We start from the raw sequence: 18,253 nt of genomic DNA, 5'->3' as shown, positions 1-18,253 counted from the left end.
TCATAGGGAGGTGATGAGGTTTTGTTAATTGACCCATGCTTGTCAAGCGCTTTGAAATCCCTGTACGAGTTCAAAAAATTAATACCCTGTGAAAATGTGGCCTAAATGAAGGAGGAAAGCCCAGCGGTATCATGTTTGAAGACATCAGTGTTTGAGAAATGTTACAGAAAAGTGCTTGGAGAATTACTGTCATAGAAAGAAATATACTCAAACCTCCATAGACCATTTTGACTTTGCCAGCTTGCCCCATTGCAATGCAAAGTAGATACATACATGAAATTGCTCAGCAGCAAGAATATGCTTGGCTTCTGGTGAGTGAGCAGGAGATGTGCCTTTGTCTCCTGAGCTCTGTTAGCATTTCATAGTGGCAAGGCTGAGATTAGATCCATACAGTTACAAGACAGGAGAAAAGATTGTGGGTCAAGGAAGGAGAAAAGGAAAAGCCAGTCCAGGAAAGTAGAAGAAGGAATCCTAAACAGAAAACTCAAGGGCTTTTCATCAGAGATGACTTCTCCTGGCCCCCATTCAAGGTCAGTTCCGTCAAGATTGTTCCAACAAAGTAAAGTAAATAAAAATGAAATTTCTGGTATGCATTCAAGGAGAGTCTTTTTTTTTTTTTATCAATTTCATTAGGGCCCAAAGTAAGCAAAGACTTCAAGGACATCTGTAATCCACATTTTTTTGCTATAACATGGTTACTTTTGTTCTGCACAAAAGCTCCTGTAGGGACTTTCTCAAGCAGTTTTAGCTTTTGCGAGAAAATACAAAGGGTGGAATGTCTCCTGTTAATAACATTTAGCATGGAGATATCTAAGGAGCCCAGTGCACTCTGCAAACATTAATTGTCCATTAAACTTCAGAGCTCCCTGGGAGGCAGGTAAGTCACGTGCTCCCCGTCCTACTGTCCAATAATCTGTAAAATTCTCTTTAGCCTTTGCTCTTTTGACAAACATTCTTGCAATTCCTGTTCACTGGTAGGTTCATGGGATGTGAATAGAAAAGAGATGCCAACGAGCCCAGGAAAATTGGCTTCAAAAGTCAAACAAGTATGCTCAGGGATTTATTGTACAGTTTTCCTCCAGTTCTCCTCTTCTCTGTGGTCATTTGAAAAATGCTTTTGCATTAATCATCATAAAAGAGCAGGATGCATTTATACTTATGCAGCTTAGACAATATACATATATCTATGTTAGTCTACATAAGATTGACACCCGTCCTGGATATGCAGCATTGGGTTGGCATCCCCAGCTCTGGCAGGTGATAAGCTGCATTCAGCACAGGGGATCAGTGCTGGGAAGATAAAATATTGCGCCCACTTCAGCAGCTGAAAGCCTAGCAGGTGGGAGCAGAGAATCTATTATTGTCACTTAAAAACCACTCCTCTATCCAGCTGTAGGCAAACGTTGCAGCTCCTCAGCGTTGCTTTTCATGATCTAGTCATTGGAGGAAATGTTTGGCCAGGATAATGTTGTTCCTTTTACTTTATTTGGTGACTCTGGTGAGCGGAGGAGGGCATGGGGTAAGAACAATAGCAATAACTCATCTCTGAGAGAAGCAACCAGGGGAAGGAACTCTTAGAACACGTTACCTCCAAAATGCCTGCAGGTTGAACTGCCAAATTCTATGCAAGGTCAATAACGTCGCCATCAGAAAACAAATAACACAGAGGATCTAACTTAAACCTGTTCTGCCTTGCATAGTGATCTCGATGCAAAGCAGCATTAAGTCTGGTCAGTATCAGGATGGGAGAGTCACCCGCCCACATCTACAGTGTTCAGTTCCTGAGCATTTTGTGCTTCTGTCACCTGTCTGAGCTAGCCAGCTGCTCCTCGAAAGCAGCAGAATTTTGAAGTAGAGCAGTAGTACCCAGTTAGAATATCTTAGCGGCTGGCATTTTTCAGTGTTTCTACAGTGAGTGAGGCTTTTCCCTAAGGCAGCCATCTAATTGTGTACTGCGTCTGTCTACTCCAGAAGACTACAGCAAGCCACACAGAGTGGACTCGTTTTCTCTATAGTAGAGCCAGTAGGATGAAGAAAGACAGAAGTGGAAAAAAACAGGAGAGCCAGTGTGCTTCCAAACAGCAGGGAAATCCTAGGGGCGACTTTCTGTTCCTTGGAATAGTCTGTTAACACTTTCCAACTCCCACTAAGCCAGGGGATACTGAGGGGCAACGTCTGGGGAAGGTTAACTGGGACTCATTCTGTGGATAAGGACGAAAGGTGGTGAGGATTTATCCCATCTCTAACAATGTTTACTCGTGGAGCCCAGCCAGTCTCTCTTCCAAGCTGCGTAATGATATACCAGAAGGGAATGGCCTTGGGACCTGATGTGATTTTCAATCCACGGGCCAAATCACTAGGCCGTAGAGAACAGCCATAATGGGAATGATAATTCCAGGTATAGGCCAGCGCCGGGCAACTGCACGCACAAACCCATCAGGGTATACACTCAAGCCTGAATGCACACACACATTGTGTGCACACACCCAGAGCACCTACACATTAGATATTCATCTACCATTACACTCAGACTATCACACACACGTCCTAGAAGCAAAACCTCCTTTGAAATGGATGGTCCAGCTCCGTACCCAAAACATTCACCTCAGATCCCCCATCGCTATAATGAGCTAAACCCAAGTCCCTGATCTAAACATCCCAGGGCCACTGGGGCCAAAGTTTGAACTGCAGCCCAGGTCTGCCTCTAGGACATACGCACTGTTATTGGCACACATGGTGTCCTCTGCTGTAATCCATCTGCCTTCAGAAGGGGTCTCTGTATGATGGCGGAGCCAGGTAGCAGAAGAAAAAGCTTTGACAAACAAATGGGAGCGTCAAAGTGTGCTTGGCTTGGCCATAGAGATTCTTGTGCCACTCAGCATGTGTGTCCTGACTGACTGCCTTTTGGGGGTGGATCTGTGTGTCTCCCTGTTGGCCACTCTTGCTTTAGATGAAGGCTTTGAACTCTGTGGGGGATCCTTTGGGAAATGATCATTTCCTTTCATGTTTGTACAGTGAAACCCATGCAAGTGATGGTCCCTGCAGGATCGGCCGGAGATGGTTCTTCAATCCCTGCAAGTCTTCCCATCACCCTCCCCCCATTCCAGCCACCACAATGCATGTCAGGGATGGTCTGAAGGTTCCTCATTTCAGAGCAGCACAGCTGGGATCCAGCCAGCCATCACAGCTGCAGACTTGTGTTGTCAATGAAGAAGCAATAGCTGTAAAACATAAAGTAACAGGAACCTGAAAACCACAGTTAATGGAAGGCCCTTGAGTAATGTAGTCACTTCTTCAAATACCAGCATATACAGCTAATTTTCCTCCTGTTTCCCCTTCTTGTCCTCACTGCTGGAGCTATGCAGTTCATATGCCCTGCTGCCAAAGTGGAACCAGAAACTGGCAAGACAGTCACTGTGTCACTGAAAAGGCCCCACTGGACACAGGAACTGATGGAAAAGTGCTTAGTTTGGGATGCATCATTCACGAACACGTGACTGGGGAGGATGCAGCATAGTAGCAGGAGTGTTTCTTGATACACCCACCATAGAACCAGAAAGTGGCAATAAACCTTGAGACGGCCACAGTGGAGGAGAGTTTGGATAGTACCTGGTGCTTTAGCCAAAAAAACAAGCCAGATGCTGCTTCAGCTCCTGGGGCAACAAAAGAGACTCCCCCTGGGTGGCCGTTATGAATAAGGTTCACTGAATGAGCATTTCCACATCTCCGTTAGTATGTCTGCTGAGATCTGAAAATCTCTCTTCCTCTTATCTCAGTGGTGGAATTTTATGTATTGAACCTTGACACATCTTCCATTTATTCTCTTTCTAGACAATCGTTGTATGGATAGAAGGTTTTTACCAGCTCGGTCGAAACAGTTTATAGCTCTGGCAAGCTTTCCTGGAGCGGGCAACACGTGGGCACGTCATCTCATCGAGCTAGCTACGGGTTTCTACACTGGGAGCTATTACTTCGATGGATCGCTCTACAACAAAGGTGAGAGGAACGTGTAGCCTTTAAAATGCGCTAGGTTAAGAAATACATAGAAATTAGGCTTTGGCCTAGTATACAGCAGTATGAGAATTTGAGTTTGTTAATGTGGGCAAAACTTAAAAATACAAACTGGAGTCAGTCAGATGTGAAAATTGAAGTTAGCAAGGACAAGAGCTATGTTGTGGCTATGTTGGGTTATAACTGGTTTTAGCAGGACATATATCGTATAAATGGTAATTGCACCCCTGTTTGCTGCCTAATCAGTTTCCTCTTAATAAAATGTGGTTCTATCATTCAAAGTGTCATCCAAGGTTCTCTACCAAATTTAATTGTCTGTAGCTGACTTAGAGGCTCAGACCTGCAAACTAAGCTTGGTTTATTGCATTCTTAGCTGTAACAATTTAATGCTCATTGGAAGCGTTTAAAACACAATGTCACCGGCGTCACCAGCAGCTTTACTATCACCGTGACTTCAGATGGCCTATCGACAAGGATCTCAGGAACTGGACTACTTTGACGGTTTCAGAAGAAAGGCAGGAGAGGAGATTTAAATTAGAAATACGCTATTGTGTCTAGGGAAGGAAATGTGCTTTATTAATGAGTAAAAGAACATACAGGGTGCCACCAGAGCTGACTATCCATTGTGCCAGGGGGTGCTCGACCCCCGGCTCTGTCCCAGACCCCACCCCACTCCACCCCTTGCCTCAAGGCCACACCTCTTCCCCTCCCCCATCCCACCTGTTTTCACCCCTGCCTCACCTCTTCCCACCCTGGTCCGCTCCCTCCCCCAAGCATCCTGCATCCTCGCTCCTCCCCTCTCCCCCCCAGCCTCCTGCACACCACGAAACAGCTGATTGTGGCAGGCTGGAGGAATGGGAAGGGAGGGAGATGTGTTGATTGGTGGGGCCTGCTGGCAGGCAGGACACTCTGGGGGGAGGGGAAGGCGCTGATGGGGGGCTGCTGGTGAGTGCTCAGCTCCCACCATTTTTTCCCTGGGGGGCTCCAGCCCCAGAGCACCCACGGAGTCAGCATTTATGAAGGGTGCACAGGCCAAATTCTCCTCCCTGCAATGAAAATTCATTGATAGATAGGTAGGTAGGATTCCATTTAAGTCAATATAATTACTCCTGATTTACCCCTTCTCCACGAAACTGATGCATGTCAGGAATGGTCTAAAGCAGTAGTTCTCACTCAGGGTTACACATACCCCTGGGGGTTTGCAGAGGTCTTTCGGGGGTACATCAATGCATCTAGATATTTGCCTTGTTTTAAAACAGGCTACATAAAAACCACTAGCGGAGTCAGTACAAACTAAAATGCCGTACAATGACTTTATACTGCTCTATGTACTATACACTGAACTGTAAGTACAATATTTATATTCATTGATTTATTTTATAATTATGTGGTAAAAAGGAGAAAGTCATCCATTTTTCAGTAATACTGTGCTGTGACACTTTGTATTTTTAGGTCTGATTTTTTAAGGAAGAAGTTTTGTAAGTGAGGTGTAACTTGGGGGTTCGCAAGACAAATCAGGCTCCTGAAAGTGGTACAGGAGTCTGGAAAGGTTGAGAGCCACTGATCTAAAGGTTCCTCATTTCAAACAGCTGGGATCCAGCCAGCCATCAGAGTCGCTGACTTGTGTTGTCAATGAAGAAGCAATAGCTGTAAACATAAAGTAACAGGGACCTGAAAACCGCAGTTCGTGGAAGGCCCTTGAGAAATGTAGCTGCCTGTTCAAATACCAGCATATCCAGCTGATTCTGTTTCCCCTTCTTGTCCTCACTGCTCTGAAACGTGGTTTTGAGCCTTTCAAGCCATCACAATATCTTGGTAGATCTGTTACTAGGGATTCACTGGGTGCATTTCAAATGGCCCCACACCCAGCAGTCCTTATTCAGCCAACATGTCCTTGGGCTCCAGCAGGACTTTTGCCCGAGGAAAGACTTCAGGCTTTGGGCCAATTCTTGCCCCAGGCTCGTGGTGTGATTTCTACACTTTGGGAGAGGTTACGTGTCACTCCTTTCTTTTCCTGCCGTACGGTTCTATTTGCATGGTCCATCTAGCTTCACCTCCTCGGAAAAGGCCCGAGGGCTGGACTGTAACAGTTCCACAGAGCACAGGGTGGGGCATGGCACCATTTAGCTCAACTGAGGACAATCTGAATTCACCCCCCACATATCCACATGCACCTTCCTGAGGGCCAGATTGTGGGCTGCCTTGCGTGACCTCCCAAGTGAGTAAGGGGGTAACTCCCTTGCACGAGCTACTTGGATTGTGGGAAGCAGGAAGAACAGTCTCTGTGGGACCAGTGGGGAGGAGGAGGTGGGAAGTGGGTGGAGAGTGTGCAGAGTTTGGCTCCCCCCATCCCATTGTACCAGCTACAGTTGCATTTCCAGCCTCCTGGGTGATGCATGCCACACCGGGTGTGGACCTGGCACAGAGTCCTTCCCCCTGGGAGTAGTGGGAACCTGGGAGACAGATTCTGAGTCACTCACACTGCCTGTTTCTTGGGGTTCGAGGCCATGCCACACTTGGGCCCTTGGATGGTACGTTCACTTTGGTGTGGAAAAATTCTATGTAGAATTGTCATGTTTGTGTTGCGGCTGTCACTTGTGGTCCATGCTGGGGATTGAAACTTCCCATAAAAGGTCTTGGCTGGAGCCGCTCGGAATTTGTCAAAAATTTACAAATTCCACATTTTTGCACCCAAAAAAAAAAAAAAGCCCCTCATTTTTGACCAGCTCCTGGCTCAGCCTATTGCAAAGTGGCTGGACCAAATGCCAAGGGGCAAACTCCCATTTTGTTTTGCATTATAAAAACTATTTGGGGTCTTATAACAGACTCCTCTCCCCCACCCTTAACTGGGTATTTTACCTTGTTATTCCTATCCTGCCTTGTCCCCTGTTTATGATACCCATTTTGTAATACGTCAGTACTAAATTGTGGATTAGTGTGGGTCACCCCGAGACCATCAAATCTGCCTTGAAACTCTCATTTCATTAGGGAATTTTTTTAAAAATAACTTCTGTGGGAGACTTAGTCAGTGCAGTTAACAATCTCCATTCTCTGAGAGAGCACAAGAAGAATTCAGCAACCAAACGCAACAATAACAAAGAAATCAGCATTACATCCATCAGTCTTAAATAATCTCCCAGGCAGAAGGGAAAACTGCTGAGAGTTAACTTAATGATACAGCAAAGCAAGGCTGCACGCTGGCTGGCCATGACTGTAAAACACTGATGTCCTGCCTTAACAGTCGGGAGAGGGACTAAAAAGGGTTGGCTTTCATGGATTTGACAGTCTTGCTTCAGGGTGCCCAAACTGCTAACCAAAAACATCCCAGACCCCTAGCGAGAAGGGCAAAAACAGAGGTAATCTGGGGTCACCCAATGGAGTCTCCCTGTAACTAGCAGGTCTGCAGCCCACCGAAATTGAACAGCATCCAGCTGATTCGTCTCTCCTGGTACAGTAACGCCTCTTGAAAGAGGCTGTAGCAGCACTGCACAATACACACCTAAGCCCAGTTCACTTGGAGTCACCGGGGGCAGGAATTTCTGAAGGGACAAGTGGTTTTGAGCACCACACTACTGGTGGCCCAGCTTGAGGCAGTTTAAAGGGACTTGATTTTAAGAAAGGGCTGAGCGCTTGTCCCTTTTAGGGGCATTTAAGCATGTGCTCGAAGCTAACCACGGGCTTTATACATAGCAGCAAAGATTCAAAAGCCAGATGGGACCACTGTGATCCTGACCTCCTGGATAACACAGGCCAGAGACCTGCCCCACAATAATCCCTGGAGCAGATCGTTTAGGAAACAGCCCATCTTGATTTAAAAATGACCAGTGATGGAGAGTCCCCCCGGATCCTTTATGTGCTCTGCAGATCAGAGAAGAACATAAGCACGTGCATCAGATTAAACATGTGCTAAAGTTCTCTGCTGAATCAAGACTTTAAGTTCTCTTGGCCTTGGTTCCCCATTGTAAAACAGGGATAATAATATTTCCTTTCTATAGGTTGCTTTCTCGATCCCGTCTGTTTAGCCTGCAGGCTCTTCAGGACTCTGACTGTGTGTTTAGATAGCGCCTAGAATAATGGGGCCCTGGATTTGGGCTGCTCAGCTGCACCCCAAAACCAAATAAATAATGAATAACATCGCTGGCTAGGGCTCCTACAGGAATACAAATCACAAAGAATAAGGTTTGCATTTGAAAACCGTCGACGGGTTCATGGATGATTTGCAAACAGAGAGAGGGGGTCAGTTCCTTTTGAATATTGCTCACACTGGATAATTTAACCAGCCCCGTTCGCTCTCGTTCTGTTTCTCGTCCTGCTTGTAACTTGAGAAATCGTGAAAAGGGCAAGTTGTTTGAGAACAAGTTATTCCCTCCTGTCCCCCATTGCAAAAAAATGTTCTGGTTCAGACTGAGATGTGAGTGTGGAGTCAGGTTAGCGTGACCAGATGTCCCAATTTTATAGGGACAGTCCCGATTTTGGGGTCTTTTTCTTATATAGGCTCCTATTACCCCCCACCCCCTGTCCTGATATTTCATACTTGCTGTCTGGTCACCCTAAGTCAGATCACTTTGGTTTTTGTCAGGCCCAGCTCCCCCTGTTCCTACCACAAAACAAGCCATTCCACAAAAGCACTCACTCCTCCAAATAAGAATATATCTGCATTCAAAATGCAGTAAATCCCCTCACTCTATGCTGGAGAGGCCCATCTTTCGGTTACAAATTAGACTGTTTCAGAGCAAATGTTATTGCTTAGGGCATGCAGGATGGCATAACAGAAAAACACTCGACTGCCAGTCTGCTCACTGCTGCTGGTTGACTCACAAAGCATGTTTCTCCTTGGGCGGAATGATTTTGCGGATATCCATCTTTGGTTCCTGTTGACATGGAGAAATTATTTACTGAGTTAATATTTTACGGGGAAAGAGCTCTTCCCTCACTCTGCCTCTATAGCCCCCGGAGGGACAATAGCAACACTGCCCTGAGGATGTAAAAGATGACAGTATGACTTGGCTAGAGCGATAAAGAGTCGCTGCTGTGCTTAGCGCAGGGAAGGTCTGAAAGGGACGGAGCAATAGCTTATCGGACAAGCTATAGAACACAGTGAGGGCAACACAAGGAAGAACAGTTCATGCACTTATGCAATTAGCCGTGGAACTTTTTGCCATAAGATATAATTGAGTCAAAGACATTAGTAGGATTCATTGAAGGCACAGTCATTTATATGGCTAACAATAGTATCCAAAGTGAAATAATACGGTTATTTGTTACAAAAGAACACGTTTGGAAGGGTTATAAACCCTCATGCTCCAGGGCATAAGACAGACAGCCTCTCATGGGGGTCAGGAAGAAAATTCTCTGTGAAAAGGTTATTTGGTCAGTTCCTTCTGCAGGATTTCTTGCACCTGCCTCTAAAGCAGGTATTGCTGGCCAGTGCAGCTAACAGGATACTGGACTTAATGGACCACTGGCCTGATCTAGTCTGGTAATTTTTATGTTCTAATGAAGCTCCAAAAGAAAATACCTCCAGGATTCTTTCGTGTCCATGGATCCTGATGATATCTGAAAGACTCACAGCTAGCAAACTGCATGGTACTCAGTTTACGTGCCTCTGAAGTATGACTGGCTAAGCTGACCCTGTGAGGAATTGAACCTGTGACTACAGGGAGTCTAGTCTCATGCCTAGAACTGGTCACTCCTAGGATTAGAAGAGACCTTCCCTGGTAGGCTTTACCTTACCAAACCTTGCTCAAATCAAGACCATGAGAAGTCTATTTCAAATACATTCCAAGATTCTCTATGATTTCAGTATCGAAACGCTGAGCTCAGTTTAATTCTATGGAACCCATTTGACATGTCATTGCAATAGTTGTAGCTGATACAGCATGATAGAGTTTCCAGACAGGCACTCGACATATTCACTTACATCAACCAATGCCCATCCCCTCGTTCTCCTTTGCGCAATGGTTCTTGAGTAAGTTCGTTCATTAGAGCAGTTTATTTAAACATCTTTATCCCACTCAGTTTAAAAAAAAAAAAGCACACACAACAAAATCTATGCACTAATGATACAAAATATTTTGTTCTGCTGGCTAAAAGTCAAACAGTATTCCATGTTTATTCTGGGCTTCCTATTCTTCTGACTGGGCTAGAATGTATCCAAGCAACTAGTAGATTAGCTACCATGTAGCTATGTTGTACAGCCTAACGGAGGAAAGCAAATTACACATCTATAATTGATGTAATACATCTACTTACAGCCTCTCTCTCCCCCTGGCTTGAATCATCTGCCGACATGTTTTTTTTCTGTTTATTTAGACATGGCGTGTGTATTTTTCATACAGCTGGGCCCGCGGGTCATTGAGAGGAGGCTATTCAGCATGTTGAGTGCAAGCTGGTTGGCTGCTCAGTTGGATTTGCAGCCGGTGAACTAAGAAAGTGAGGCCACAGCCCTGTGTGCTCAGCAGCAAAATAAGTAGAGTTCGGAGCAGCGGGGAGAAGGAAACCTGTGTCTTCCCAAAATGAGTTTGCTGGTGGGTTTTGTTATTGTAATCGTAGCCCTAGGAGATGGCACGGGATGCACAGCAAAGTGATTTCGGCAGCCACACATTGGGCCATTGCTTCTGCTCTGCAGGAACCCCCGAGCACTGCTGCCCTCCCCAGACTGTAGTTAGCACCAATTCTGCTCTGGACACCTGGCCAGCAGGAAGTGGACTGACTCCACTGACTCTCCTCCCGTAGGCAGTATAATGACTTTTAGTCACTCAGCCAGGATCAGGCTCACAACCTGGAGGTGGAGAGCTCGGTAGCCTATTCCCAATACCCAGAGACACCTGCTCCCTTCAAATGTATTTAAGACAAATTATTCCTTATAGAAGCTCTGCCGAGTCACCTTGGATCAGTAACAGATGCCAGGTGTTGGGGAAAGCCCCAGCCAGACATTGTACAGGCCATGGGTAAAACTGAGGCCTCTGCAGAGAACCAGCCTAACACTTTTACACTGCTTAATGTCCCCAAACCAGGCTAAAGTAAGCGGTGCAGGAACCTCATGTTGGCCTGCTGCACAGGGCTAGATTTCAGCGCTGGACTCTTCAGGGGTAGTGTCACGATGGCCACCTCTAGACTTGGCCAAACAGGAGTTCAACCAGTTGGCCTGTGAGCGTGCCTTTGCTCTCCTCAGTGTGCAGGGGTGAAATCTTCAGTCAGAGATATGGGGTGGGGGGATTATTATAAATCCCACCCTGCCCCAGACTGAACACAGGTGGTGCCTCACTGACTGTGCACAGGGGACATGGCCGAGCTGAATTTTTGATATATATAAACAGACAGCTTTAAAAGTCAGACGAGTGAAACCAATTTACAGACAACAGCAAAGGCCGGTGACATTAATGGGCACTCTGAGCGCTCCCATAACAGGCTGTCAAGTGTCATTTCTCACTTTACAAGTCACCACCGAGTTACTGGGTGAGTGTAAACACCAGGGCCAGGAAGATTATATTAAAAAAAGTGCTCTTGACCCTCAGATTCAGACCAGGGCTCAGGTATGTTTGTTAATGCTGTAAATAGCCCGCGAAGGCTAGTGAATGCCAGCTTGTTTGCCACTGAGACCTCAAGGAAAGCTGAGATTTGGGAAATCGATCTGTGTGCAGACAGCTCTGCTGACAAGGGGTGAAATTCATTGCACTTGCACAAAGCCAGAGACACCAGAGAATCCTTGGCACTGAACCACCTGGTGTGTACCTGTGCACAGGATGCAAAGACCTGGCTAAGTATCGCTATCCTCCTTTTATACATGAGGAAACTGAGAGGAAGTTATTTGCCTGGGTAGCCATGTGAGTCAGTGAAGAAGCCAAAAAGAACTCAGGAGTTTGGACCTGGAGCCCTGTTGGGGACATGAAATCCAGACACATCCTGTCCTTGTTGACTGGAGTGGGGGAGTCTCCCAAAGTTCTGTTTTCCAGGGAGCCCTGGGAATGATGGGGGATTTCAGTGCCCCTTCTTTAGACATCTATCAGAGGGGTAGCCGCGTTTGTCTGGATCTGTAAGAGCTGCAGAGTCCTGTGGCACCTTATAGACTAACAGATGTTTTGCAGCATGAGCTTTCGTGGGTGAATACCCACTTCCGACGTATTCACCCATGAAAGCTCATGCTCCAAAACGTCTGTTAGTCTATAAATTGCCACAGGACTCTTTGCTGCTTCTTTAGACATGGCATTGACCACTGAGGAGGCTTCAGATCTCGCTGAGAGTCACCGCAGTTGTGGTTCAGCCCCGGGTGAGGCAAGTTAGGGGGACAGTTCACCCCCTCAGCTGGCCCTTTGCCTAGTACGCCTCCAACAACTGACCTTGGCTAATCCAGACATGAGCAGCATGTTCCCACGAAGTCCTCGGAATACCCGGAGAACACGGCCACTGCTGCCCCATGCTTTCACATCAGCGAGCTGTGGGACCCCGGCACACACAGGCTGAGATCGACGCAGAGTGGGGCAGCTGTTGTTAGAGACGCTTGGCACTTCTACAGCACCTGCCTCATGGGGATCTCCAAGGGCTTTGCAAGCATCGATAAACTAAATCTCACAGCGCCTTCTGCCGTCTAGTAAAGTACAGGCATCATCATCCCATTTCACAGATGGGAGAGGCTCAGGCATGGAGAGAACGTTCACCCAATTTTCCCAGCTGCAGAGATTCCAGGGGAGTTACTCTTGATTTACATTTGTAATCTGGCCTGAAGTGATTTGTCCAAAACAGCTGGGACTAGAACCTGGATTTCTGACTCCTCATCCCCTTCTATAACAATTAGGCCACACTCTCTGACTGCTGTCAGTAGGACCGAAGCTAAGGTTGTGTGCTGAGCCACCGGATCATTGCACTGGGTAACCAGGCACTGTGCTAAATGAAACATGAATTGCTCAGAATCCAAGCAAATGAATTATTTCCATCTGGAACGCGGATGCAAATATATTTTAAATTGCCAGCTGCTTTCATCCAAATATACTTTGCAATCTGATTTCTCCCTGCTTGCTGTTTTCTTTTCTTTGGTCTTTTTTTTATTATTATTATTTTTGCATTTACTTATTCTCTTCTGTCTGTTTATTTTTCTGGGAAGGGTTCAAAGGGGAAAGGGATCACTGGCGAAGTGGAAGGACAATCTGCATCAAAACCCACGAAAGTGGCCAGAAGGAAATCGAGGCCTTTGATTCAGCCATACTGCTCATCCGGAACCCATACAAAGCCCTGATGGCTGAATTCAATCGGAAGTATGGTGGTCACATCGGATTTGCTTCTCATGCACATTGGAAAGGCAAAGGTAGGCACGTTACCGCGATACTTTTTGTGCCAGTGTCACTCGCTGGTTTGGGTTGGCGGGAAAACCCCACCCATTTGGAACAAGTCTCAGTGTTTTGTGTCAGCATTTTCAAAATGAAACCTGTCGATTGTTTGGATTGAAGCGACTTTTTGTTCCGAAAGGGCCTTCAAACGTGCAGAGTAACTTGCATGCAGGCTGAGTTATGCATGCCCCTGTCCTCTAGTAGCCAGGGGATGAAGAAAAGACTGAGGCTAACATACACAATGCTCCCTTTGGGTGTGTTTTTCAGAGCTGTGCTACAGTACAGTTGACAGTTGTAACATCTGTGTACAGTACATGAGGGCAGAGGACATGACAAGATTGCAAGGGAACTAATGACTTCTCATAGCCAGCAGCTTAATGTATAATAATAGTATTTGCCCTTACTTAGTACAGAGGCATAATCAGCTCCCTATTACAGATCTCTAAATTAAGGCACAGACCACTGAGGTGACCAGCCCACAGCAGGTGGTCGGCCTGTGACCGACCTGGAACTAGAATCCAGCAGTAGAGTTAAGTGACATTTTTAGACAAAACTTTTTTTCAGTAAAAAAATGCAGATTTGGGGACACCAAAACGCTTTGTGTATTTGTGACGGTTCCACTGACTGGTTTGGGTTGAGAAAAAAAACCCCCAACATTCAAAAAGTCTTATGATTTCGTTTCAACATTTTCAAAATGAAATGTTTTGATTTTTTTGGATTGAAACAACTTTTTGTTCTGAAATTGGCATCAAATTTCTTTTAATGCGTTCAGACACATTTTAAAATAACGCTTGATGTAGAAATGAAACATTTCACTTCAGGATTTCATTCGACCCAGAATGATTTCTCTCTCACTCTCTTTCTCAAACCTTTTGATTCACTGAAAATTTCAAAACCATTTATGTTCGGTTCAATTTTTTTCCTCATTTTTCAGAACTACTAGCAAACTGAAAAATCCACTATTCTCCCAGGTCTCTCTCTCCCGGAGTTCTGATTTTCATTCCACAGCTTTTACCACACGATCAGAGACTTTGTGCTCATATTTTGCACAGAGGGGAATTTCACCAAGAGAGCAAACTCAAAGGGGGACTAGATATGGAAAAAGGGAATTCAGCCTTTAATCTGGGCAAACTGTCAAAGAAAAGATGTTGTGCCCAGCTTTGGTGCATAGAGTTTGGTTGGTTTGGCTGGCAGAGGCAGACAGAGAGGATGCTGGGACTGATTGTCCCTATCTTTTAACTCATGTTACAATCGAGATAACACTCATTGGGCTGCAATAGGCTTGGAACAGCAGCTTTTGCAGCTGGATTTCAAACACCCATCAGAGCCATTTCCTCCTCCTCCATCTGGAACATGATCCCTTAAACAGTGGTGTTAGGACAGGGTGACACCATCACTCCCATTGGACTGTTCAATTCAGCCTTCCTATGTGCTGAGCTAAAACAGGAAACAGAGGATGTCCCTGCAAGGGCTGCCTTTCCGTATGGTGTTAAATCAAACAAGTAGCTCATTAAGGCAAAAGCACCTTCATCCAGGTACCACCCAGTGCTTTTACACAAGCCCAGCCTGATTTCAATACTCTACCAACCCGTGGGACTTAAATGCTTGTAAGAGCCCATTGGGAGGCCTTGCTTTCCCAGACAAGCTCCGACATGGCCTTGAATCTCTGCTTGGTGGAATGAAGGAGAAATACTCCAGGGTTTTCCCCTCTGAAGCCAGAGTTGCTCTCAGAAAGGGGCCTGGCCTCCTAGCCGACATCGCTATTATCAGAGCATTGCTTCAGCATGATGCCATAAAATACCGACTTGATGATCTTTCCCTCTGAGTGACTGGACATTCCACGTAGGAGCCCCAGCAGGAGAGAATCCTCCCCTAGACAAATCAGTCGCAGGCTTTTAATTCTGCACACCCAGCTGCTCTGGAGAAAGCACCTTTCCCATCTATGCACAGACACATATTGTGGATGCTTGTTAATTATAGCAATTTACAAATTGCTGTTGTGAAATTGACTTCATTGGAAAGAGTTAAAATATTTAGCTTGATTGAACATCTGCTACCCTTAATTCAGAGTTTATTTAAGGGGATCTCTTTTTGTGTTGTTGGTATGTGCCTGGATTTCATTATTGCCACGTGCACTGAAATGCAATCTCTCTCTCTCTCTCTCTGCTCCTTGCAATGCCACCAATACCAGAGAAGTGCCCAAAGCAAAACCCCAGTGCTGACTGCAAACCAAACTTGGGGAAAGATTCTGCCTTTTTCAACCCAGCTCTGAGCACAAGGTGGTGTGTCGGGGCACCGTCCCAGGAGGAATTGCTTCCCCATTGGCTCTGGGGCAGTAGCGATTTGCTGTTAACTTAGGCCAGTAACAAATCACAACCCCGTTTCACACCAGCTCACCTGGGCCCGGGAGGTGGAAGAGTGGAGCCTCGTTTCTGTCCACTCCTCACCCATTTGTGCCATTGGGGAGTAGCTGGGATTTGTGTGTCCAGGAAGCAAGGCCTGGGTAGCCCACGCAGGTGTGTAAGGGGGGTTGTGCTCTGTCATATCCCTCCCTGCGGGCACATGAACCAAATCACTATCTAGTCCTCAGTCTGGGGCCATTCACAGCCCATCTTGTGCTTCCCTTCGGGGTTACATTTTAGCAGCTTAGGCCCCTCTCTAGGACTGATGTGAAGGCTGAGGGAATACAGGCATGAGAGGGTGCTGAGTCTTTCTTTGGAGTATGTGTCTCCATGCCCTGGTCTCTGTGCTGAGGGTGCTGACAGCAGTGCTGTCCGGAACAGTGAGCGGTAGGGCTTTTGGATATCCATCCAGGCAGCCCCATCTGCTGCTCTCCTTCAAATGACTGTCAGAGATAGCAGGCTGGGTTTTATTTTCAATTATCCAGAGCGACTCCACCGAAGTTACTGGGGTTCTCTTGGACTTACATCCATGCAAGTGAGATCAGAATTACACCAATCTATACTTGATGGCTCCTTAAAAAGAATACAGGACAAAGGCAGTTGTCCATTTCTCCAGCTACTGTTGATATTTAGGGGACAAAATTCCCGCAAAGCTCTGCCTAGTTTGTGTAGCTCAGGGAAGGGTAAATGTCAAGAGGTGGTCAGGCAGGCCATTCCCCGATCTGCACCAATGGGGTCATTTGCAGGTTTAACTATGCATACGTGGGCAGGTTTTCAGGTCCAGTGAGCATGTGCATATTTTCATGCCTCCTCACACTGTACCCACCCCTGAAACCTTTTCCTGTAACATACTGGTCTGGGATAGCCAACAGCTCCAGATATTCTCTGTGTAAGTTTGTGCCAGTTGGGTAAAGTGCTCAGCATGATTCACCTATCGTAGTAGCAATAATTATGCTGCACAGAGAATGTGGAGAGAGGAAACCTCGGAGAAGCTTATCTGAGGTGTTAGAACAATCAACACACAAAGCTGAGGAGAAGGTGGGAAAAATCTGTCCACAAATATTCTTTCCAATGCAAAAACTAATTTCGATTTGGATTTAAGTCAAAATAAACCACCATGTGCTCTGAATAAGACACATATTTTTAACAGCAAGGGTAACTAACTGGTGGAACAACTTGCCAAGGGATGTGGTGAAGTCCCCATCATCATTCGATGCCTTTATATCAAGAACGGATGGCTTTCTAAAGAGTACACAATGGATCGATGACAAGATGTGGGTCCGATGCAGGAAACAGAGGGCGAAATCTTTCGCCGGTGTTAGGCAGGAAGTCAGACTAAGTGATCACAGTGGTCTCTTCTGGCCTGGAAATCTGTGGAACTATAGAACTGCAAACCTTTCAAGTTCACTTTCCATGAACGTTCAAGCACCTCATCTTTACCAGCATGAATACTCACGAAGAGCAACATTTCCTAGTGGACTGTCCTGCTTGTGGAATTTGCGACTAGCGCTGTGTTGCTTAGGTACAGGACTCATCCCAGCAGAGGACAAAACCAGAATTCAGAGTGACTAGTCAACGCAGTGCAAACCAGATGCACTATATCCGTCTGCAGAGGGGGCAGCACGCAGTGTCTTGGCATTACTTAAGCCCTTGTTTGAGGGCTGAAGTGGGAAATAAGTGGCCTCTGCCCATTGCAGTAAACTCTTAACGAATAACCTGCAGAGCAAAAATTATTCTCTGGAGAAATTCACCGATAAATCTGAATAGAGAATCAATATAACAATGGTGAAAACTGAAAAGAAGGCAAAATTTGTCATAGGAATTATCTATTGGAAATCATTTGCTCAGCTCTGCCCACTCCTGGATACCTGTCCCAAAGCAGTCCCCATTCAGAGGGACTAGCCAAGCAGTCGCGCTGTCGATTGCAAGTGCCAGAGTACAAGTGAGCCCAGTAAAAATGGGAAAATATGTCTTAGTGCCCTAGCAGGTTTAGAAACACAGGACCTAATATTGCAGAGTTATGGTTCTGTCAATAACTATGAAACAGTGCAGTGAAGAAAGGCTGCTTTCATTGCAATTGGCATTCATGTGTGTTCTATTAATCTCTGCAGCGGAAAGGAGAGAGGCAGAGAGGGAATAGGAGTAGGGGCACTAGCGCAGATTTTTCTTTTTTACTACATGTGATTTTTTTTCCCCTCAGGGTTGAGGGGGAAAGAGTGGCGGGAAATATACCAGCTAGTTCTCCAAACTATTCTAACTGCAGAATCGGCCAAGTTCGGCTGTAGGTGTATTTGGGGCTGTGCACTTTTGTGGTCCAATTCTCACTTGGCAGCTAACATTCCAGCCCACTCTCCCTCTCCAGCAATGGAATGAGAGTGGTGAAACCATGCCCTCCCCCGTCCCTGATCTCCTGCTTGGTACCATTAGCTCCCCATAAATTATACGGCTGACCACTGAGGAGGGGGCTGCAGCCTGGGGCTGTGGGTTGGGGTGTAGGGGGCAATGTGACGGCTCCAG

At 46.1% G+C, this 18,253-nt stretch overlaps 1 protein-coding gene across 2 annotated transcripts in view; it reads left to right on the top strand.

Annotated features, from left to right (window-relative positions):
• WSCD2 (WSC domain containing 2) overlaps positions 1 to 18,253 on the top strand; it is a 138,807-nt gene that overhangs the window by 110,276 nt on the left and 10,278 nt on the right. For both annotated transcript variants that reach the window (XM_030583388.1, XM_030583389.1), the window contains 2 exons: positions 3,832 to 3,996; positions 13,112 to 13,312. In XM_030583388.1, coding sequence (XP_030439248.1) covers positions 3,832 to 3,996; positions 13,112 to 13,312 — 366 coding nt within the window. The remainder of the gene's footprint in view (positions 1 to 3,831; positions 3,997 to 13,111; positions 13,313 to 18,253) is intronic.

The sequence above is a fragment of the Gopherus evgoodei genome, chromosome 13 (genome assembly GCF_007399415.2).
Source record: "Gopherus evgoodei ecotype Sinaloan lineage chromosome 13, rGopEvg1_v1.p, whole genome shotgun sequence".
Lineage (NCBI taxonomy): Eukaryota > Metazoa > Chordata > Testudines > Testudinidae > Gopherus > Gopherus evgoodei.
Note: the sequence above shows the minus strand (reverse complement) of the source record. Positions and strands in the feature narration are given on the sequence as shown.